The following is a 23,620-nucleotide window of genomic DNA, read 5'->3' as shown; positions in this document are numbered from 1 at the left end:
GTTTAAAAATAGATATTTGCCTCAATTGAAACGAAATACGTAAGTGAAAGCGTTTATGAAATTTTTAACAATTCTTCACAAAGATTTTACAGGGTTTCAGTGAAGAATAATTTAGAACCCGTCTTGCAAAATTAAAGCATTACAGGACGTTGACCAATCATTTTTACTTTACTTGCGAGATGATTTACCTCTTGCTCATTGTGTTCCACAAAAAACAGGTTCCGCTCCACCCCTTTTATGCTCTCAAACGACAAAACAGAATCGTGGTTTTCTAGTTTGGGGTCTACGTAAATATGGTCTAGCATCTTGGCGATTTCCGGCCGCATTCGGTGCTGTAGACACAGCCTCGCAAATTCCAACCCGTTCTTTATCATTCGTTCAAACAGAGATACATCAAAGTTGAAATTGATCTGAAGATCGTAGACCGTAGGATCGGGACGCAATTGTTGATGGTCACCAATCAGAATCAAGTGTTTACATCCCGGAGTCAGTGATGTTATGATATGGGCCTCCAGCACTTCGGCGGCCTCCTCCACGATTGTAATTGCTGGCTGTATTTTCCGCAACACGTTTTGATAGCGTGCTGCACCTAATCGGAAAAAAAGACCGAAAGGATCCCCATTAGCAGCATGTATTGTCACAAGAGTGAATTAGATAAGAGTGTTGTTATGGCACGGGTGGGCTCCCCAGCACAGTCTCAAAAGATTCTATTTTTAGAACACCCGTTCTGGCGAAAATCAGTTGTTATGTCCCCGAAAAAACATGGTAGAAGCAGTCACGCGTGATATGGCTTCTTCTGATTGGTTAAAATTGGCTGCCCTTTGTTTGTTTCGGGTGCAAAGTGTATCTAAAAATGAACCCACTCACTGTTCGATAAGAGTATGGGACGTAGTCCCCGGTGTTTTGGTCTAACCTTTCTGGATGGGGGCATCTTTCACTTCCCTAAAATTAATTGTAAACTGGCAGTGCGTAACAAGCAGTCTGGCTAAAGTCCCCCACAAAGTATTGTAAAATTAGTCCTGGAAAGCCCCGTATGGGGAGAGACCAATTGCAAATCATTGTATCTCATTGTAACCCATTTGTGAACGTTCTGGGGCAAGACCGCAAAGTGATAGATCAACACTCTTATCTTATTCACTCTTAATAGACCATATTCGTATTCTTGGTATTGGACTGGAGCTAGCTTGCAATAGAGGCTAATGCGAGGGAATCTTTTCAAATGCAAATACTTTTTAATATATTCCCCCGCATTAGTCTCCATTGCAAGCTAGTTCCAGCCCAATACTGAGAATACGAATATGGTCTATTGTCACAAGGATCCATCTCAAGGTTAATTTTACGAATTAAGAAAAGACGACGGCTACGGCAACGACAACGCCTCAAAGCAAGAATATCATTGCTTAAAAAAAGAAAAATAATCATAATGCTCGTGCAGGACACATCTCTGTGCATTTCTTAGTCGAACTCCACAAGACGTGAAATCCCCAAAGTTTAGGTTTTGACGACAACGTGAGCATATAACAATGAACCATTCATTTTCTATTTTAACCGTTCGTACCCATCCAGTAAAAGGATGGTTCGCCCGTAATGTACAATGTGAACAAGACGGAATAATCAGAAAATACTTGCGATAGCGTTAACTTATATTTTGGAGTGCCGTTGTCCTTGCTTCAACTCCCTAAACCGTTGACGTGGACGGCTTTTTCCTATCGTTTGGGAACAGAAGCTCACGACCTTGAAGCGTTTAACTCTGGTCCAGAGCTGGATTTTTTCGAGTTTAAAAATTTCCTTATTTGGATATGACGTAGTTCGTGCATTTTCCCCCGCGTGCAGCTTCGATCTTATTTTTGTCCATATTTGGTGTTCCAAAATCCCCAGCCAAGGAAAGAGTTTCGAGTTAGACGCCTCAAGATCATGTGCTTCTGTTGGGGATTCTTGGCTTTGGTCTAAGGTTATTGCCGAAAGGGCACAACCTTCGTTGGTTGTAAACTAACAGCGCAGTTATCTTCAGATCTTCAGATTCAGTGTTTCACCGTGAACGTGTATGTGACAGGTAAATTTGAAATTCAGGTTAAAATGATTTCAATCTTGGTAAATTTAATTTTAAACTACAATCTTGGACAAAATTGTTGAGAAAACTCTGCTTTTGGACTAAACTCCGATCTCGAGTATGAAAAAGAAGCTCTTAGCTTTTTTTGCCCCCACCCCCCCTGATCAATGTTGCTAGACGAAACAAAGCATGTCGAAGCTGGGCTAATCATCATTGGTTGTAGGGGGGAGGGGGATGGCTAATAATGTGCGATATTGAGGACGTAGTGTGCAAAATAACCCCTGTTTTCTTATATTCTCAACCCTTTTTGTCCAAGATTGTAGGTTGAAAATGAAAGTAGGAAACATCAACAAAAAGTCCATCAATTGTTAGCAAGTACGTGTACATTGTTAAGGAAATCAGTAACGAGATGTAGTTAGCGTACGTTTTTCATGCGTTAGTCTGTAAAAACGCCTTTGGTTGTTATTAAGTATAAGCGCTGATTTTAAATGGTTAGCATTAAGGTTGGCGATAGGCATACTCTGCATGATAACTAATTCTGATTTTTTTTTTTTTTATCTTAGAGCAGCAGAAAAACAAAACCTTGTTTACTTGAAGAATTACCTTCATGTGACTTTGTTTCATTTTTATTTTTCTGGTTTTTGGAAGGAAAAAGACAATTGACTTTTTAGAAAGTAGAGTATTGAATGATGTACAGTTACTTGTACAAATGTAATTCAGTATAAAACCCCTTTGTGGTTACGAGTACTTGAACAATCAAATTCAAAGTTTTTTTTTTCTTTCTGGTAGTCCACAAAGTTTGTAACCTTTATTAAACAGTCATTACTTGCATGTAGTTGAACAATTCCTTGTTTTTGCACCTCTTTATTATGTGTCACTGATCAAGTGCCTTTTTGCATGCAGCAGTGAAACTTATTGTTTTAGTTGTGTCTGATGACACATTCATGTCTTCAGCGAAATTTGTGGTCTGTTTGGTGCACATGCAATCCAAGTGATAATAATTCCAAATTTGGTTACAACTTTCATAAATCCATGTTCTTTTTCACTTACTTTACCAAGAAGTGTGTTTGGTTGCAATGGACTTTTGTCCACTTAATTAATTTTTATTTTGACAAAGTTGTTGACTTGGAATAAAATAGTATTGGGTTTGTTTGTTGTCATTTTGTTGTTGTGTTTTCTTTGTGTCTTTCTTGCTTTTTCCTGTTGAGGTGTCCTTATCTCCTTTGTTGACTTGATAAATGAATAACAAGCGCGTTTATCTTCTTCTTCTTCTTCTTCTTCTTCTTCTTCTTCTGAATATTTTGTGAAATGATCAATCATGTGGAGAATCCAATGGTGTTTGCAATGACATGAACATGTACATGGTAAGTTTCTAAGGTCTATTAGGTCCATTTGCGAATGTGTTAGGAATTCTCTTGCTTTAATAGGGGCTAGCACAGGTTGTTTTTGCCTGCTGTTGATCGACTTTTGTTCTTCGTGTATCGAGCAGAGTGACACGAAGAGTTGTATTACCTCTTGGGATACTACTTATTCGTAGCCGGTTTCGCTTGATATACTTGTCCATCTTGTCTCTTCCTTTGTGCGCAATATTCGAATAGGTTTGCCAAAGAACTTGGTGTAGTTGATATTTTTGATCAATTTCTTTTCCGTTCTTGGATAATATTTTGCCACCCTCCAGTTTCCATCCTTTTCTTTTGATATTAAATCGCTACGTCTTGACTTGTCAGATTTGTTCTGTCCTTGCTGTCTTCATTACGTGTTTAACCACGTCACTGCATCGTTGTAACAATTAATTGTCGCCAATAAAAAGGGTTATTTTGCTTGCTTTTGTCTTTTTGGAAGCTTTAACTTCACCCAATTTTTGGTAGAATATCTCTGGATCAACGCAACTTGTGTTAGCCATTTTACGAACCGTACAGGGACAAGCATTGCGCACGAGCAAACGTTTGCATAATTTACTATGACCGAGAAGAGTCTGGGCCCTCTTGCACCAAGTTCTGTGTGGTTTAGCGGTTAGTTACAGCGAAGGACTCAATACTAAGGGATGTCAGAGGTGCCCAGTTCAAGACTCGTTAAGTGCAGATCAAAGCGATTTCTTTCTCTCATGTACACATTGGAATTGAATGGGTCAAGGGTACATAAGGTAGGAATAAGTATGACGAATGGATCAGGGGATGGAAGGTTACCAGGGATAGGGACAGAAAGAAAGAGAGTAGGAAAAGAAAGGAAGAGAGTAAAGAGGAAAGTGGGAAGAGAAAAAGGCGATTTTTTGTTTTTTTGTTTTGTTTTCAACCCCCTTAAAATAACCGAGCCTCTTTTTTTTAACCACACCCCATAAAGAAAATCCCTTTTCAAACAGTAGATAATTAACAATTATTCCATGAGCGCGCGTTGGATATGAGATGGTAAATAGCCAACGAGGCGCGTAGCGCCGAGTTGGCTATAACCACTCTCATATCCAACAAGCGCGAATGGAATAATTGTTTTATTAAATTCCTTCAACACCAAAAATTTGGAAGTACGAAATACGAGCGGAAAAAGCGAGCAAATCCGAGCAAAATCGAAAAAAACTTGATGAGAACTGATGCGATGTTGTGAAATACCTTGCTGTCAGACAGACGCAGGCTCATCACAAAAACATTTCTTGCCTTTTCGCGTACTTCTAAACGTCGGAATTGATCCAAACTTTCCACAAAAAAAGTCTTTTTTCTCCTTTTTGGCTTTATTCAAAGAGAAATTTGGCATTCCGACGAAACCATTTTTAGTTTAGCAACGCTAAACGCAGTCATTTACCATATAAGGTCAAACCAAGGTATATGAGCTGATAACCGAGATTGAGTGAACCAATCAGAGCACGCGAAATGCATTATCCGAGGTTGAAAATTTAATAATTATAAATAATCTAGGTTAATTAAATTCACTTAGTTTGATTTAAATTTACCTAGTTTGATTTATTTTCACCTAGTTTGATTTAAATGGACCTGAATTTAATTTCAACCTGTAACATGGACAAAGAAGATCACGATACCATTCACTGGTAAAAACAATCTATTCGTCATTTCTTTTTTCTTTTACTTTTGTGAATCCAATTTTATGATCAAGATGTGTTTTACGTGGCGTCCAGTCCGGGATCAATGGGAAGGGGAATACGAGGAAACTGTCATAATGCGGGAATGTAGACTTCTGTTGACTGATATTAGGGATTAAATCATCCTTTTGACAAAATCTATAATTTTATAGTCCTATAACGAATTTATAAACGAGAAGCCATAAAAAAGGGGAAAAAAAAAACCAAGTATTGTATATTATAAAATCGACAGCATGTGCTAAGATGGATCCAACCAGTTTGGCATTGGGCACAGTAGTTGTGTCCCACTTGAGACTCTCGTCAGCTCTGGTGGAAAAAGAAAGCTCACCTCTATGTGGGACAAAATGCAGGAAAAGAACAATGATGGAAAAAGTCTTAAGCCAAGCGATATTTTGCTTTCACGGAGTGGTTGCAACTTCTGACCTGACTTTCACCCAAAGCTTAGGTTACCTCTGAAGGTAATTAGCTGCAAGCCGATTTTAATAATTAGCGTCACGAAGTCAACTTTAGCATTACTCTTGTCTGCGAATACAGACAATAAACGCGGCAGTGTCCTCTAAACTTTGCTCCTCATGATACAAAGCTGCATTTAACGTAATTTAATAAATTGCAATAGGTAAGAAAAGCTTAGACTTCAAGGGACATTTCGTGTTGCATCTTATCATTTGCATTTCTGGACATAAGAGACCTCTGTACGGATGCAGAAATTTTCGTATGTACTTCTCAAAACCATTAATAATTCATCACTCAAGTCCACCAATCACAAGATGTATACCACTTCACGTGGATGTGTTTTCATACCCAATGAAAGAGTAGATGAAAATATTTAAAGATTTGGGTACGGTATCCAAATCTCTTGTGATTCTCGTTCGAGTAGCTATACCAAAAACCAGTGCATCGTATTTCATCAGGGATTCAAAACACCTTGAAACCACTGCCGAAGATGTTCTTAAAATTCTTTTTTCCTTGTGCCATAACTTCAGTGCACTGTGGGGCATATCCGACGTGACACGGGAGTCGTTGAAAGTTCAGACTTCTTGTAGGCAACCAAAAACTTACGATATTACTTCCACCACTTGTTTCTTGAAATATTTTTGTGCAACAGGTTGCAAATTTGATTAAACACCCCCGTTTAAAAAACAACCTTTCTTGCTCCCAATACCTGCCGTATCTAGAATTCCAACCTTTCCCCTCGCTCTCCCCCTTTCAATGTTCACTGTTTAAGTTTGATAAGGGTGGGAGGCAGCAGTGTGGGAGATAATAAGTAAATTACTAATGCCCAAGATAGTGAAGTGTCTCCACTAATTTTGCAACTTGCTGTAGCTTCATAGAGTGTTTGTTATTTAGTCTGCGTTCTGATGAACGATAAACCAGGCCTTGGAAATTGTCCTAAGACCTATTGTCCTTCAATGAAATCACCACTGCTGGCGGTACTTCTTCCTGCGAAACTTGAACTCACCTTTCTAAACGGAAGTACCAAGGTCTGCATATGCATAGCGATTGAAGGCAACGCACGCTGTTCCATGTACCAATCATTACGAAGACGCGTTGCTCTACTTCGTGGAGTGCACTTCATTGCATGATGCAACTGTATATCACTATTGTAGCTCTTTATGTCTGCTTAATACGTATTGCCCAGACCAAATTCCAAATGCGACCAGGCAACTTATCATGTTAGCTCATCCACGTGCCACTTGCACTTGTGGTACAGAGGAACATAACCTGCGATCAGGCGTACTTTTCCTTAGACATGGTGGGAAAAGGTACGCCTGAGACAATTTCTTAACGAGTCGTCTGCTCGTAGTCCAGAATCTGGACTTTACTCTGATTGGCCGAAAAACAATAGAGCTTTTGGAGCCTCGCTCCGATTGGTTACAGAATTGCAAATCATACTTCTTGTAAATCGGTTAACAGCTGATGAAATTATGGCCGCCAAGAAGGACTTCAACACGAGTGATGTTTAGGCTCTGTTTACAGCTGCTGTTGCTTCGACTTCATATTTTTTTCAAAAACCTTTAAAGGAAGAGCGGGGAGAATGCATCCGAAGAATGCTTTGAGTATAAGAAGACATTACAGTTGTACTTCATACGGGATTTCGCAATAGTGTTATTAATACAGGCCCGAACATTCTAGAAGAAAATGCATCGTTCTTCTTCCACCAACTCGAAAACGTTTGTAGTTGTGGTAAGTCCTTTGGAATATATTCGGAAGCAACAAGTTGCGAATCCAAAAAGAACCGAATAGAACTTTAGGGCTGCCACATTCGGGGAATCAGCCGAGCTTGACAGAGAAATTCGACACTGTTTACGGAATCGCTGAACAATCTGAACACACTTCTAACAAAATGATAGCTGAGTAGCTGATGCTGAAAAACTAGAATTTCTCAAAGTCCATTTTCCTCATATCTATTTTTATAGCATCTTTTATTGGCATCTCAAATATTCGAGTTTAAATAAAGTATATTGTACTGATGATTGCGCCTGATGATGACATGAAGAATTCGGGCTTTTTCTGCCAGTTTATCTCGAAATTCTTTGTTCCTTGATGGTTTGAACAGAGAAACCGCACCAACTGTCAAGCAGGATTTGCAGAAATAGCTTTGATTGCAGAAATCAAAGCCAGAGTGCTATTTTGCTTTTGTCGCGTCTTTACTTGAATCGCAGCGTGCAGGTAATTTCCGGTAAAATCTGATTGGCTCACATTTACAGCATGACACATGATAACATCACTCTTGACAGGTGGGCGGCAGACGACTCGTTAAGAAATTGTATCAGGCGTACTTTTTAGCGCCCTGTCTCAAGAAAAGTACGCTTGATCGCAGGTTAAGAGGAACATAGTTCTGACTTCGTTGGAGGTAAGGAAAGGGAGGGAAGCAGAAAGTGATAGAGGTCTGGCATAGAACAATGAGCTCGAGTAGGCCGAGGAAATTGAGGATTGGGAGGGGAATTTTGGCAAAAGAAATGCAAAAGAAAGAAGTACATACAGCTGTATTATTAATGCATATATCCGATGCGCTCGGGTATTTGCATTGTTCTAAAACAAGGATCTCATCTGAAGAGCACCTGCTAAAAGACAATAGTGAGAATGTAGAATCGAAATAATCAATTCTTCATGCATGATTAACGAGAGACCTCTCAAAATCACACACCTGTGGTCGTCATTCCAATGACATCTGCGTTTTTGAGGACATACAGGTCTTCTTCTTCTTTTAAACGTGTTAGATTGCTGGTCTCTGTTTCAAAGGTTTCTTGCAACTCGGTGATACTTCTGTAACAATTCTTCAGAGCATCGTTGACCCATCTTCGATATAGGCGCCAGCGGTTTTCCATAGCCAAATTCCATACATCATCAACCTAAAATGAGATTCATACAGTTTAATAATTGCAATTAACAAAATCTTGTTTTGATTTTAACACTAAGAGAAAAATTGTAAATTACAAGTCTCATTCGCTGTCTCTTAATTAAGCGACGATGATTTGTTTTCGGAAAGGAACCTGGATCAAAAATTGGTGGATAATGCGTCCGACCTCAGAATGTGCGTGTGATGTGCGATAGAGATGGCTAATATGAAGGTCTCTGACTGTCTTAAGTTATATTTTCGAATGACAAGGAAACAAGCGCTTGCATAAGCCACGTTTTTCATGGGGCTTCTTCTTTTCTTGAAGTCGCGGGTTCGTGGTAATACTTCGTAATTAAACCCCTTTAGGCGGGCTCGCGTGTCGGCCAGGAACCTAATGTGGGTTCCTGTGTCGGCTGATTATGTCCGGACATAATGACTTTTATAATCACATATTCACTTTTCGGGCAGTGTCGGACACTGTCTGAAAAGTGAATATTCGGCTGAGAAGCGAAGCTTTGAGGGAAAATGTGGAAATTTGAGAGCAATCTGTCAGCTAAGGTCATTATCAGCCGACATACTAGCAAGTTAAAAATTTTATTTTATAATCTCCCTATTAATTTTCATATTGCGCAAAAACAACTCGTTAATAGCCGCTGTTGATCTGGCCTTTGTTGTTCAAAAGGTGGATAACGCTATCCACCGGATAAATCACTATTCAGCGGATAAACACCAGCAAAACCGATTGAGTTATTCAGTGGATAGTGATTTATCCAGTGGATAGCGCTGTTAACGCTTCAAACAACTGGGGCCTGATGGCTAATGCGCTTCGATATTGACGTAAGTAAGTACACCTTATTCCACTGTGACTGGACCAAAAATGTTGCAGCAAATTTTATTGGCTTTTCTGTATTCACTTTCCCAGACAGCATATGGGGCCAATATCCATCACTAAACGTTTTTCTTACATGTAAAATGATAAAGGTGAAAAGATGAAACTCGTTCTGTTTTTTTCTTTTTTTTTTTTTCTCCTTGCTGGCTTTGTTTAATTTTTACCGAAATAATTGGAGGACAAATATCAACGCAGATGGGGGTGATTGCGTGTTGTTGAACTTTCCGCGACCCCGGATATTGCGTCTCTAGCTGTCTGATTGGCTCACTTAGTCTAGGTTATCAGCTCATGTACCGTGTGACCTAATATGGAAATTGATTACCCCCACCAAACTGGAAACTGATTGGCTTTAATTTCAACTGTCCATGCATTTACAATTAACGAACATTTAATAAAACAGCTATTCCACTATCTATAGCCAACTCGGGGCTACGCACCTCGTTGGCTAGTTATCCTCTCATATCTAAGGCGCGTTCATGGAATAATCGTTTAATATCCATCCTGTGATTTTACGCCACGTGACTAAAGTCGCGCGAAAATTAATGGGTTATAAACCTTAATGCAACTGAACATGTTCAACAGCGCAGGTCTTTTACGTTTCAACACCTCACCTTGGAGGCTTCTTCTTCACTCATGAAGTCCTCCTTTCCAAGTTCTCTACGAATGATTTTCTTAATCTTCTGCCTTTCGCGGGAGGGATTTTGGAATTTCCAACCACCTCGTGGCTCAGCTAAAACCTGCTCCTCTTCCCTTAGTCTGTCGTTAAACCTAATAACGTCATCGTCACTGTCCAGAATCCTCTGATCCTGTATGGCGTATGCCTCAAATCTGACGTCAGGTACTCTTTGGGCTTTCCCTGATGTATCTACTTCCGCTTCTTCGTAATCATCAAAACCTTCAGATGCGATGATGCTTTTGTCCAATTCTTCTTTACCTGCTGGGCCAACTTGAGGCTTGCACTCTCCTATTCAAATGCGAGTTGTTTGAGAAAATGTAAGGATGAGATTCAACACACATTGGTAACTGAAAACGAGTGAAGAAAACAAGTTTTTCAGAATCAGAAGATCGTTTTTTTACCAATGTCTTTTTAGATCCAAATATTTTTAAAGGACGCCTTAAAAACAAGCCCATGTATCTTTGGCCTGGCTTTTCACAGGTACCCCAAGCTCGATATATGAGCAGCTCTTTATATGATGACCTTTCATTGTTACGTGACTCGAGCAATTTGCCTGCTTTTAAGAATTTGTATGGGGAAAATAACGATTGTTTCTGTGACCTATGAAAATGTAGCGATTTAAATAAAAATCGTCTTACCTTACTTAAGTTGAGTGTTTTTTCCCTCCTGTGTGGTCTTAGAGGAACCGGTTTGCTCCCTCAAATATACTAACCAAGGTTGGGTACTCTCACGAAGCAGTCGATCCGATCCGCCGAAGGAAAACAGCCGTAAATTGTCTCCAGCCGCTCCAGTCGCCTCGAAATTCAGGGTAGAGCAAGGAAGATAGTTAATTTTTCCTTCCGTGGTCTTTGCTTGGCGTCGAATCTTCACAGAGGCCGAATAAAACGTTGGCAATCTTTGAAAACTTTCCCGTTTTAGCCATCGAAAGAGGCTTTGTTCAAGCGACCCGGCCAGAGACTCCACTCCGGGTGGGAGTCAGTCCTTTGCTCCCATCAAAAATTAATACCCTCGTACCCGGCAGTTCTCAATACTCGTTGTTGTTCATCTGTGAAACTAAAGAAAGACTTAAGCTGTAGGATTTCAAGGAAGTGATTTTTGATTGGAGCAAAGGACTGTCTCCCACCCGGAGTGGAGTCTCTGGCCGGGTCGCTAAGCTAACTGTAACGCGAAGTTTGAACAAAGTCTCTTTCGATGGCTAAAACGGGAAAGTTTTCAGAGATTGCCAACGTTTTATTTGGCTTCTGTGAAGATTCGACGCCAAGCAAAGACCACGGAAGGAAAAATTAACTATCTTCCGTGCTCTATCCTGAATTTCGAGGCGACTGGAGCGGCTGGAGACAATTTACGGCTGTTTTCCTTCGGCGGATCGGATCGACTGCTTCGTGAGAGTACACAACCTTGGTTGGTATATTAGAGGGAGCAAACCGGTTCCTCTAAAACTAACACGAATGGCCGTAAATCGGCTCAAAGACCACACAGGAAGGAAAAAGCACTCAACTAAGGTAAGGTAAGACGATTTTTATTTAAATCGCTAAATTTTCATAGGTCACACAAACAATCGTTATTTTCCCCATAAAAATCCTTATAAAGAGGCAAATTGCTCGAATCACGTAACAATGCAAAGGTCATCATATAAAGAGCTGCTCATATATCGAGCTTGGGGTACCTGTGGGCTTTTAAGACTTTGCATGCAACAACATGATCATTTTTCTTCATGTAAAAATACTCACTGGTTTGAGAAATACATCCAACTGCTCGAATATTTTCAATCCCCAACGCTTCGGAATAGATATGCAGATGGGATATTCTTCCTGTAAAGAAAGCATTTTGCCAAGGTTTTGCTAGCGCTCCAATCCGAATAGGGAACTGCGTTGCCAAGGAAAAATTCACGCCAATGAAGGTGGCTTTCACTTCATTTCCATTGTGCCAGAGACGCGCCATTCCTGAACTGTGATCGTACGAAACCCCAATGTAATTCCACGTATTGATCTGTAAAACAGTTTTTCTGATGGAGAGAGCTACTGCTAAGTCTCTTCGAACGAAGCAAGCTGTTAATGTCCCAATCCCGTTGTTGACTCCGGCTTGTTCACACCATATTTGTAAGCCATAGCCATGTACCTCATAGCATATTATTGGCCCACAACCTCCAGTAGGATAAACAAACGCCAGTATGGTGATGGATCTTCCAGCATCCGCGTAGCCACATTCAAAGTTTGGAATTTCGATGAAGGAGTTTAAATGCCCACATAGTTCAATAGAGCCTCCTGGTGAACCATCCGCACCTGGTGCAAGTCGGAGACCAGGGGACATGAAGGCCAATGGTTTTTGGGAAAAATACTCCTTGTTCAAGCATGCGTTGTTAAAGGGAAACATGAGAAGAGGTTTGCAAAAGACTGTAAGTTAATAAAAGCATAGAAACACTGAATAAGACGACCTATTAAACTCCTATAGAAATGAAGTACAACTACAGCTTCATAAATAGCCTGCAAAGCAGGGCTGGCGTATTTTTGTTCTGGAAACAATTATCGGCCGACATCTTGGATAGCGAGACTAACAGAGGGCTGAGTGAGAGAAGGACAGTCCCTTCTTCCCCATCCTCTACCGGCTACGGGCTTTCAAAATGGCTGGCCATTAGGAACGTTGGACCTTCAACAAACGTCCGCCTGCCAAAAAACGCTTGCTCTGCAGGCTACTTCATAGGCAGGTCCTATAGCCGATGGAAAAATGAAAATAATTCATCTACTTGTTAGAGCAACCATACTCCATACACGTGCTGATGACGTAAAATTGTTAACATTTGGATGGATTCTGTATTGAATTGTGAAGCTCCTTAGAATTTAAAAGATGAGCACCTAAGTAAACGCGTCCGCTACACCCTGACCCTCCCCCTACTCCCCCAAAAATAGAGGTTTTTAAGAATGGGAACAAATTTATATCAACATTAACTGTAAAATTCCAAAACTCCCACAATGATCGTGCAATTGTTCCTAAACGGATGGGTTAATTGAAGAAATCTGGCCACTTCGAGCGTTGTTCACAGTATCCATGATCCCGAAATGGAAGCAAGCAAGCAAGAAATTGCAGTTGAAGTACAGTAAACGATGTACTCATATGAAAGATTGCTGTGAAATAAAGTGTGTGAATAAAAACTATCGTTTGGCCGGGTGTAAAAAATGTCTAGGGGAGTGTGTCACAGATATAGGGGAAATACTAGTAATTAAGGTAGCGGAATTTAAATCGCTACTTAATCAATAGCGCGGAAATTAACGTTAACATAAATTAACACTACTTAAATTATTCGCATAACAAGGCATGGTAAACGCTAAAATGCCTACTTTCACGTAGAAACGGCAAGCGGCAACCGGGAAAGGCAAAAAATGGCGGGGAAAACTATGGCCACGTGGTCACTTTTGCCGTTTGCGTTTCACGTAAACGTAACGCATACACGCGAGCGTATGTGGGCTGATTTTCAGTCGTTTCATTTTAATATTCTAGCTACATAACGTTCTTTATCACTGACATTCTTTATTATTATCTTAAGGACCGATTTACACGGTACGATTTTTGTCGCATGCGACAAGCTTACGACAGACCTACAACTCGTTTACGATTGTCGTGTACGTCAGCAAAAATGTGGTAACATTTTCAAGTAAAACATGTTTTAAGGGTCACTGATGTGTTTTTTAGGGTGCGTTGCTAAGGATGTAGTGGTTAAGTAATTTGAGAGAATTTGGCATTATTTTGGTCAGTTTCCAGCTTTTGTAAACCAATGACGTCATCGTGCCACGCCCAAGATCACGTGACCAATGAATTTGTCTACGTGCTACACAATTTGGGTATTTTATCAGTGGTTTGATAATTTCTATTCGTTTTTGCATCCAGCGAAGCATGGTTTTCTTTTTCTTTTGAAAAAATGTTGTTTTTAGAGAGATAAACGATACTGAAATACCCATAAAATTTTCAAAAAAGATGATTTGAAAAAATCAATGCTAAGCTATTTTCTGTATTTGGAGGTGAAACGTGCCATATTAATAGGCCACTTTGGAAAATACCATAATACTCTTTGTTTATCCGCTCAAATTTTGCATAGGCATTGTTTTTGTTTTCTCTTGGGACCATTGTAAGTCTCAAGAGAAACTGAAAACAATGCTTATGCAAAATTTGGGGGAATAAGCAAAGAGTATTATGGTATTTTTCGAAGTGGCCTATTTAAGACCGCCGGAAATTTAGCTTTTTCTCAAACCGGATGTCAGTTCGTTTACGCATGCGCAGGTTGATCTGAGAACAAGCGCGAGGATGGGTGAGGAAAAACCTTCGATGCAAACAACAATTACCTTGCATACGGCGGCTGCGCCCGCAGTATGAGCAGCAGTCAAAACTAAGCTGTCCTACCGAAACAAAAAGATAAATAAAGGCAATGCTAAAGTTGCCTTGGGCTCTTCTAATAGTTAAGTTGAGAATTCCGGGTTTAATTTGACGAGGAACAGCATATGTTGCTCAAAATAACACAACTATTACCCTACCTGGCGACACTCCACGAACTACGAACGAGTTGCCTTGCTAGAAGCCGGTGACTCACTTTTGCCGCTAAATTGCAAGCTTGGAGACCCAAAATGTCTCATATTTTCTTGATATGATGACGTCAGTCACCGGAATTAACATTTCACTTCCTTAGCAACGCGCGAAAAATCTGTCTGTGGGCCCTTAAAACGCTGCTACAATTGTAAGTCATGTCGTAAGCCTGTCGTAAGCTTGTCGCATACGCCAAAAATCCAACGTGTAAATCGGGCCCAACATTGATCATTAATTAAGCGAGTGGTAAACGAACGAATCCACTGGGACGGCTCGGAATGTCATGAATTTTCACAGGATACATCAACATTTTGGAACAGCCTATAAAAGTTATATTTGCAATCAAAGCTTAACTTTGAGTCAATCTTCAAAAATCTTTATCGCTATCGCTTCAATCTACAATCGGGAAATATCTGCAAGTTTGTGTGTTTGTGTCCATCTTATGTTATCTTTACTTTAATTTTATAGTTACGTGTAAACCGTCACCGTAATTAATAAACCAAGACATTTATTCACACTCACGACAACTACATGGACCGCATAGCAGCCACAAGAGGTGGTTCATAAAAACGGGGCTCATTTGAACTGGGGATCAGGGGAACAATGACAAAATATCTTAGGGAACAAGGGACAAAACAGATTTTAGGGATGAAAAAGCTGGGATCAAATTACAAGTAATTTCGGGAACAAGGGATCACAAGCAAATTTTTTAGGGGAACAGGGGAAACATCCGCCCCCCGGTCACCCCCGGTCACCCCGGTCGCCAAGACTACAAGAAAACTGGTTGATTAGTTTGTACCTGTTACGTCATTACTTCCTAAATTCCCAATATATGCGCGCAAATGGAAGACCAAATTGTGTATGAAAGATAATTAAAAGAAACACAAACAAGGCATATGATGACAATGACACTCGGAAAAAGTGCACGTTTTCAACTTTACCTCCTTTGTAAAGATCGAATGGCTCCTCAGGAACCCCAAGCCAGTGTGACATTACAGATTTACTACCCTTCATTCTGCTTTTCAAGTTTCGATAATGCCGTTGAGTCCAGCTTGTGGAAAATCTTAGATTTTCTTCATTGATGATATTTATTTTCAGCCTTTCTATCATTTTGCTGTGACTTTGAAATCTACGCAGGAGTCTTTCTATCGTGTCTTTGACCGTTGCATATCTTTGCATAAGACCTCTTGGCATCTTCCTCTAAGTTCATCCGAAAAAACAAAAGGTAGAAAGTCATATTAACATATGCAAGGGCCGGACTGTTCTTAGATTTCATTATTTTCAACAAAAGAAGTGTATATTTAATTAAGAATTCATAAAGCAACGGCAGTTAAAAAGACCAATTTAAGTGCTTTGAAGTACTTTAATTACTTTAATTCTTTGGCCATCTCAGTTTTATCAGGAACGATAGACCTTGTCACGGTTTTTGACGCCATATTGGTTGGGGAGCAAACGCGGCTTAAATTACAGTGAATGCATGAGAATTTTGCCGACTTTGAACAATTAGAAATCCTTTAACATCTGACCGTTGTGAATAGTGAGAATAGAGATCTTAACAGTAGACGGCGTCTTCTACCGCGGGGAAAGTTGGCCGCGGGAAGACGACCGTCGTTTCTGTTCCTGACAGTAAAAGTGACCAGATTTCAAGAGGTCAGAGACTCGCTTTTATTAAGAGTTGAACAAGAATACATTTCTGAAGAAGAATTACTTCTGTTGCTTGAAGAATACACCTCCAAAAATCCAGGTTTTATCTACAACGAATACGATCGCTTTGACTTTGACAGGATTCAAAAACCCGATTGTAAGTATGAGTTTCGCATCGAGAAAAGCGACATCGCACTCCTGGCTGACATTCTTAAATTACTTGAAGTCATCAGATGCTCCCAGAGAGCTGTTGCCTCTAAAAGTGAAGGGCTCTGCATGCTCCTAAAGGGGACAAAATACCCTTGTCGCTATAACGTTTTGGCCGACCGGTTACCGAAATCTTTATGATAACAAATGCTATTGTAAATTGTTTTATAAAGACGACGGTGCTTTACGTTTTTCCTATACTTGGACGAGATTATTCCATAGCTATACACAAAGTATCGGCGAAATGCTGCCATACGTGAGCTCGATGAACTGTTTTTTTCTTCGTTGACTTAAGATAACACTTGCTCGAATGTCACTAGCCCAACATAGATCATGTTTTTCGGTCCATTTCCTTTCCAAGCCTGTACAATAAATTGAAAAGATGTATTTTGAGCCTTATCTGAAAGTAGGGTCAAAAAATAAACAAAACAAGTTCAATTTATCTTACCTAGATGTATTAAAAGATGGACGTTCTAGAGAGAACCTTGAAGATACCGTTCTGGTGTCCGCGCTTCCAGAGACATGTGATGATGTGATGTGCAGTAGAAAAAACAAATTCGTTAAGGCCAGTGCAAACACTCGCAACATTGTTGGGCCCAACATGTTGAGAGCGTTTGTACACCATGTTGTGTGTTGTTGCGTGTTGTTTCGACTTGTTGGAAGTTGTTGGATGAAGTTTGAAACTGGTCAAACTTCAGAGCCAACAAGTGCCAACATTTCTGTTGTTTCGCGGTCATCGAAGCGTGGTCCAACAATGTTGCATTCGTTTGCACAGCACATCCAACAATGTTGCGCCGGCGCACGCGCACTACATGCCACGTATCTACACAAATGAACAAGAACAAGAACAAGAAATCAACATGGCGTCGGAGATGGTAAACGTCCCAGAGTCCTTTGTATTCTCATCTAAAGACCCAACATGTTGTGACTTGTTGCGAGCGTTTGCACACATCAGCTAACATCGCGCAACAAGAGACAACATTGTTGGGCCCAACAATGTTGCGTGTTGTTGCGAGCGTTTGCACGGACCTTTAGTAACATCCGGCTGCCGTCCGTGGCTCAGGAACGTTTGCTGCTGAAGGTCTCTATTACCTTTCAAAACTCACTTCTATTGAGATTATTTTCCGGTAAAAATATCCGGTCAAAATTCGTATGAACCTTTGCATGCCAATTCCCACGAAATTGCAGCGACACGAGATTTCTAACATTCAAATTTAAGACGTTGCGCCTCGTGCAGTGGACTGTGAAATGATCTAATCTTCCGTTGCGTGAATGATCTTAATAAAATGACTTAAATTTTTTTTTTAACACTTTTGAAATGTGCCGGTTTGTAACGGAGTTATGGAGGTTTGAATTCGGCCAAAATCCCATACATTCATTGCATTTTAAACTGCGTTTGCTCCCCTCCCCCTCCCCCCCCAAACAAAACGGCGTCAGAGACCGTGACAAGGTCTATACACAAACAGTATAAATCAGAAACAAACGCATCCTTTGAAATTATGTTTTACTTGATGACGTTTCGTATGCTTCTACATACATCCTCAGAAGTGACGGTTAATATGAATTTGAATTTATATATATGCCCGATTACTAACCTCTTAACTTTTAAATAACGATAGAGAAGACAAAAAAAAAAACCTTGACAGCAAAAACCCAAAAAAGAATCAGGTCAGTTTCACTGCTGACATATTTATTTAAGGCCAGCTTTAAATCTTTGATCAACAGTGTTTTCTTTATTTTACAGAGAGTGTCAGATCGCCAGCTAAAAAATAATTTCAAAGGGTGCGTTTATGTCTGATGTTTGTACAAATCATCGCTGTTAGTGAACAGTATTTTTTAATTAAGTCTTCCAGTTAAAGCAACATGTTTGGTCCCTTTTACCTAGGTAAACAGAATGATTCTCAAAGTGCTTTGGGGGGCACATTTTTTTCTCAGTCAATATATATTTTCTCAGTCAATATATATATATATATATATATATATATATATATATACGGCTTAGTTATGTACATGTGCATTTGTTTTTGTGTGTTGCTAAAATTTTCGTCTGTTGGGAAAAAAACTCTAGTCACTGCGCAGTCAACATTTTCTCAGTTTGCAACCTAATGTATGTACATATGTATGTAAATGGCAAAACTGAAGCGGAGCGGGGCAACATATACATGATATGTACGTGTTTTTCTTTAATTTTGCAATGAACGTGACCAAGAAATATTCATCGATCTAGCAGTTATCCGGCCTAAAACCTTGCCCACAAGCATCGCAACAGAAATTGAAAAAGGGTAAAGTAACACGAACAGAAAATGTGGAAAGTCTTAAGTTACTTCTTTCAGCATCCTTTGTTTGGTTTTTGAAAGACTGCACTTTTTCATCGCTTCACTTTGGCTTCGTCCTCCGACTCGAACAATTCCTTCGTCATGAAATTCGTAGATTTCCTCCAGAAATTGATCAAGGGCGTGGTTAGTGTAACAAACTACAAGGATCGGTCCCGTACGTGACGTTTCACGCCATGCACTCTTGTTGTGCAATAGAATTTTGGCAATCTGTTGAAGAGATTACATATAATAGTATACAACGTTCACACTGGAGCAACTAAAAGGACTCTAAACTAATATTATAATCGCAAGACGGAGCAACAGAAGCGGGCATCTCGTTGATTTATACATGTCATTGATATTTGGAGTGTTAAAAAACGAGGGAAAGAAAGAACGCCATATAAACCAAAACAATAAAGATCCGGGCAAACGCCTTCAACTTTTGTTTCAACATCCGTTAGATTTTGTTGAACAACGATGTTGACTGCTGGGGTGGTCAAACGGTTTTAACACATCACCAACATTTGATTCAACAGCTTCACGAGAGGCTAGGTATTCAGTCCCAGGCTGTTGCCGTGGTCGTTACTATGGATACGAACTTGTCACTATGGTTACGGACATGGATACGTTATCGATTGACCGATTAGTGCGCAGGTGCATACCCAACAATGTTGTAAGAGGGGTGCAAACGACTTCCACTTTATTCAACATGATTCAACTTCGATTCAACATGTTTCAACATCGCTGTTCAACAAAATCGAAAATTGAACGGATTTTGAAGCAAATGTTAAAGCTGTTTGCTTGCGCCTAAAGAAATAAGGCTTAAAGTGCCCATAAGCTACCAAAGTTTTAAGACTGCATTTCTAAAAGACAACTGCTTATTTTAACTGGAATTTTCCTACTTAATGGTCCGCCATTACTAACTTTAAGATCTTGAGAGAGCTGGATCGAGGAGAAAATGACGTCAAATAGGCTCACTAGTTTAAGAATGCAATGCATGTGTACGCCACAGAATTAGTAAGCAGCACGGGAGTTTTAGGCTTTTAGACTTTCAGACTCGCATTTTACATATATAATAAGCTGCATTCACAAGCTCAAATTTTAAGCTAGTGAGCCCTTGATGCCACTTTTCCCTGGATCCAACCTCTGAGGTCCAATCGGTCAGTTATCAACGTGAGTAATGGCGGACCGCCGTGAAATCCAAACCTAAACTCAAAGTAAACGGCCTTTGAATAAAAATCAAAGCTAAACATTTTGCCAGTCAGGTGTTAAGCAAACACACTTTCAAAATATGAAGAAAAAAGGAAGTGATTTTTTTATCACAGGGGTACTTTAACAAGAGAAATTGTTCGAATGACTCTTACGAGGCATTCAATAGTCTCTTAGCTCCTAGAGATACCTTGCAAGCACGTCTAAATTTATTTATCTCTTTGGTAATCACATTTATTTTCATATATTTAAATATACATATTATTCATTAAGAAAAACGTTTCTTTGTCTTAAATTGGCTTAGAATTATTGCAAGACTCTACAATTCCGGTCAAAAATAGTTTTCGGCTCCAACCGTGGCGTTAACTATTTCACCATATTGTCAAGCGCCAGATATCAACATCATATAGGGGGAGTGTGGGGGGAGGGGGGGGGGGAGATTATGGTAATGAATACTTGGAAAATAGGCATTATAATAGGCATTTTTTTCCAAAACGCGACAACAGTTTTGACCAGGATTGTAGCTCGCCGACAGAAGAACGCCATTTGTCTAACAATCTTCATCTAACAACAACGTCCAATAACGGCCGGGACAGTCTGGCGCTGTAAACCTTTTGTAACTGAAGTAAAAAGCCTACGTTACCTCAATATGTTATGAAATACTAAAATAATTGTTGAGTTCGAGTTGGTATTCTTTCCCTGGTAAGATAACACCTTCTTAATTAAATCTAATTAACTATTCAGCCTTATATCGAATAGTGTGTTATTACGATTATTCTGTGGTCCCTTCAGCGCATCCTAGAAAAACGAATCGTTTGAAACAGGGTCAACTCTTGTCTCGTTTCATATTCAAAGGCAGGATAGTTGATCAAGCAGTGGGGAATTGCTCAATGATGAAGCACCTTAGCAGGGCAATTTGTTTCACTAGTTGGAAGTTTACTTACCTTTAGACCAATGTAGGTCTTCCCAGTTCCTGGCGGTCCTTGAATAACGGCAAACTCTTTGGTCAGCGCCAATTGCAAGGCCTTGAACTGTGAATGATCTAATCCCATATCCTGTGCAGATGGCCAGGAAGCTGGATCCAGGACCGTTACTTCTGATCCTGATCCTGACTTCGCTAACCTGGATTAAAGTTATTTATAGCTGAATGACAAAGTGCTCACAACTGACCCCCTTTTACGAACATAAGTCTGCCCGAGAATCGATCGAGAAAATTGGCAATATTCGATATTTCATACCCGTGGTCTTTCCAGAAGAAAGTTCTCTACTTTAACTTATTTTTACACGAACCTACGATTTTCTTCTGTATTCGTCGAGGTCGTAGTATTTGGTATACTAACGGATGTAATTGGGAAATCTGCGCGCAAAAAAATGAGTTGGAGCTGGGGTCGAGGCAAGGAGGAGAAGGCCCCCCATGGAACCAGATAAATGAAATAATTAGTTGTACGTAGTGAAATTGAAATAGTGTATAGCCCTTAAACTGTGTTACTGGGTTATTTTTTTTCGTCACTTACCCATTATTTCGTGCGATAATTGGCGAGAAATCAAATTTCACGTGATCACCATCGTATTTTGTCAGGTAGGATGGAGGAAGCAGTTCATTTTGACATTCCACAATGTATTTCTAAGGTTATGAAAAAAGAAACAAAATCGTGCATGCCACTTATAAACTTCGATTAAAATCGAACTCAAGTGAACTTTTTGTCTCCTGTGTCTTCGAAAGTAACAGATTGAGTAGCCAAGCCAAAGCCAATCAATAGTAAATTAGTTTGTCATTTCTCCCCTTATTTTCTGTACCAGTACAAGTCGATCTTTAGGATCACTGCTATCGATAAGAGTTTTCCGGAGACTTCAGGCCAGGGAGCATGATCAGTTTGAACTTCAGGAAAGGCGCCGGAACAAAGCATATTAGGAACATGAAGTGTTTGAGGCATCAACGAGCAAGAACTAATTTCTGGATAAACAGATTTAGAAAACGGGGGTCACGTCTGGAATGTCTTCACCGCCGGGCCTGAATGATATTCATTTGATGATATGAAGCTTTAAACAGTTACAACTATTGAGTTTTTTTTTTTTTAAAGCACAGACTTTTTTGAGGGAAGAGCAACCGTAGCTTCGTCTTATTATTGATTATCCTTTTTTTCGTACTTAGATTCAACATATTGCATAAATATCTGCCCTCTTACAGAGTTGGGAATTACTCCAAAAGGGTCCATTTCCGCCGTTCGCCGTCCTTTGCCTTAAAACATCTTATAAGTGTTAGGTGTCGGGGACTTTGCAATTACGAGTGTTACGGTGTGTGAAAATTCATGTACTGAGTTGGCTTTCAGGTTATTGGTCTCAGAAAGTATCAAAGATCGGCTTGATACCCTTAAAAACTAAAAGAACAACAAACCAGAGAACAGAGAAAATCCCCCTTAAGGCCCTTTTAAAAATTAATCGGTTTCGACATTAACTTGACAGAGTGAACGTCGCAAGTATTGTCTGACATTGGGAACAAAACCTTCATTCTAGGAAACAGTTAAATTGTTCAACCTTTCTTTTTCCACCAATCAATTAGAAACTACGACATAAAGACACTATTAACCTCAAAAGGAAACTCCAAGCAAGACATCGTTTGTAGTCCCTCCAGCACTGGGCGATAAGCTTCAAAGAACGCAACCGATTCAACCATCTGACACTTGTCACCAGTCCGCAGTCGTTCCTCACAGGAAGGTGACACAAAACGAACCTCAATTATACCCTAAGCAGAACAACAATCATTAATCAATTTGAATTGAATTACTGAATAGGCCATTTTCGAGTTCATGTCTGCCTCCTCTTCAAAGCAAGTCCGTGAAGAGCCAAGTTTTTGTGATGGTAATTAGTTCAACTGTACATATGACTGAAAACTAAAATTCATAAGAAAAACTTTCCACTTATACTCGCTTTGAAGAGGAGGCAGAAATGAACTGGAAAATGGTCCATATAGAATAGCCCTTTTCACGCTTAGTTTTTGTCGTTTGCATCACAATGTAATCTAACGTGGATGCGAAAACAATATCTGGTTAAAACTACAAAATAGCCCGAAATTGACTCACACTCCGGCATGCTCAGAGATTACATTGTAATACAAAACTAACCGTGAAACATCGTTTTGAATAGGCATGCGTTAAAGGCAACCGTACGTGAAATAATTTGGGTTCTTAAACCTCAAAGAAGTTTAAGAATTTCTTACAGTGAAGGAACTTAATAGCTTCAAGTCCAAACATTTGGTGATATCGCTTTGAACTACTTGCCCGTTCTTAAATGAGTTCTTCCAGGACCGTCTTGTTTTTATCTAACTACACGGAACCTGCAGTTAGATCTAGAAATAGTTCATACAGATGTGATAGTTATAAACGGAAACTCCGAAAATTAACTTCACAAGCGAGAACAGTACTGTAGCACTTCATGTTAACTTGGCCGTGACCATCTTTTGCCCTCGGCTCACAACTGAGTTTTGAATAAATAGTCGAAACTTTTGATAAGCTCTCTTTTAGAAAAAGGGTGTGGTTTGTGCATGGTCAGGGCCAAAACAGCGAACAAAATCGTAAAACAAAGAAACATGTCAACTTTCCGAATCATCTCCATCCCTATATTAACTATGAT

At 39.8% G+C, this 23,620-nt stretch overlaps 1 protein-coding gene across 1 annotated transcript in view; it reads right to left on the bottom strand.

Moving 5' to 3' along the window:
• LOC138006880 (NFX1-type zinc finger-containing protein 1-like) overlaps nucleotides 1–23,620 on the bottom strand; it is a 49,735-nt gene that overhangs the window by 15,309 nt on the left and 10,806 nt on the right. Inside the window, exons 3-11 of the mRNA XM_068853491.1 lie at nucleotides 22,578–22,733; nucleotides 21,505–21,614; nucleotides 20,935–21,112; nucleotides 18,791–19,009; nucleotides 15,557–15,815; nucleotides 11,774–12,436; nucleotides 9,979–10,331; nucleotides 8,287–8,491; nucleotides 189–589 (exon numbers count right to left, since the gene is read on the bottom strand). Coding sequence (XP_068709592.1) covers nucleotides 189–589; nucleotides 8,287–8,491; nucleotides 9,979–10,331; nucleotides 11,774–12,436; nucleotides 15,557–15,815; nucleotides 18,791–19,009; nucleotides 20,935–21,112; nucleotides 21,505–21,614; nucleotides 22,578–22,733 — 2,544 coding nt within the window. The remainder of the gene's footprint in view (nucleotides 1–188; nucleotides 590–8,286; nucleotides 8,492–9,978; nucleotides 10,332–11,773; nucleotides 12,437–15,556; nucleotides 15,816–18,790; nucleotides 19,010–20,934; nucleotides 21,113–21,504; nucleotides 21,615–22,577; nucleotides 22,734–23,620) is intronic.

The sequence above is a fragment of the Montipora foliosa genome, chromosome 6 (assembly GCF_036669935.1).
Source record: "Montipora foliosa isolate CH-2021 chromosome 6, ASM3666993v2, whole genome shotgun sequence".
Taxonomy (NCBI): Eukaryota; Metazoa; Cnidaria; class Anthozoa; order Scleractinia; family Acroporidae; genus Montipora; species Montipora foliosa.
Note: the sequence above shows the minus strand (reverse complement) of the source record. Positions and strands in the feature narration are given on the sequence as shown.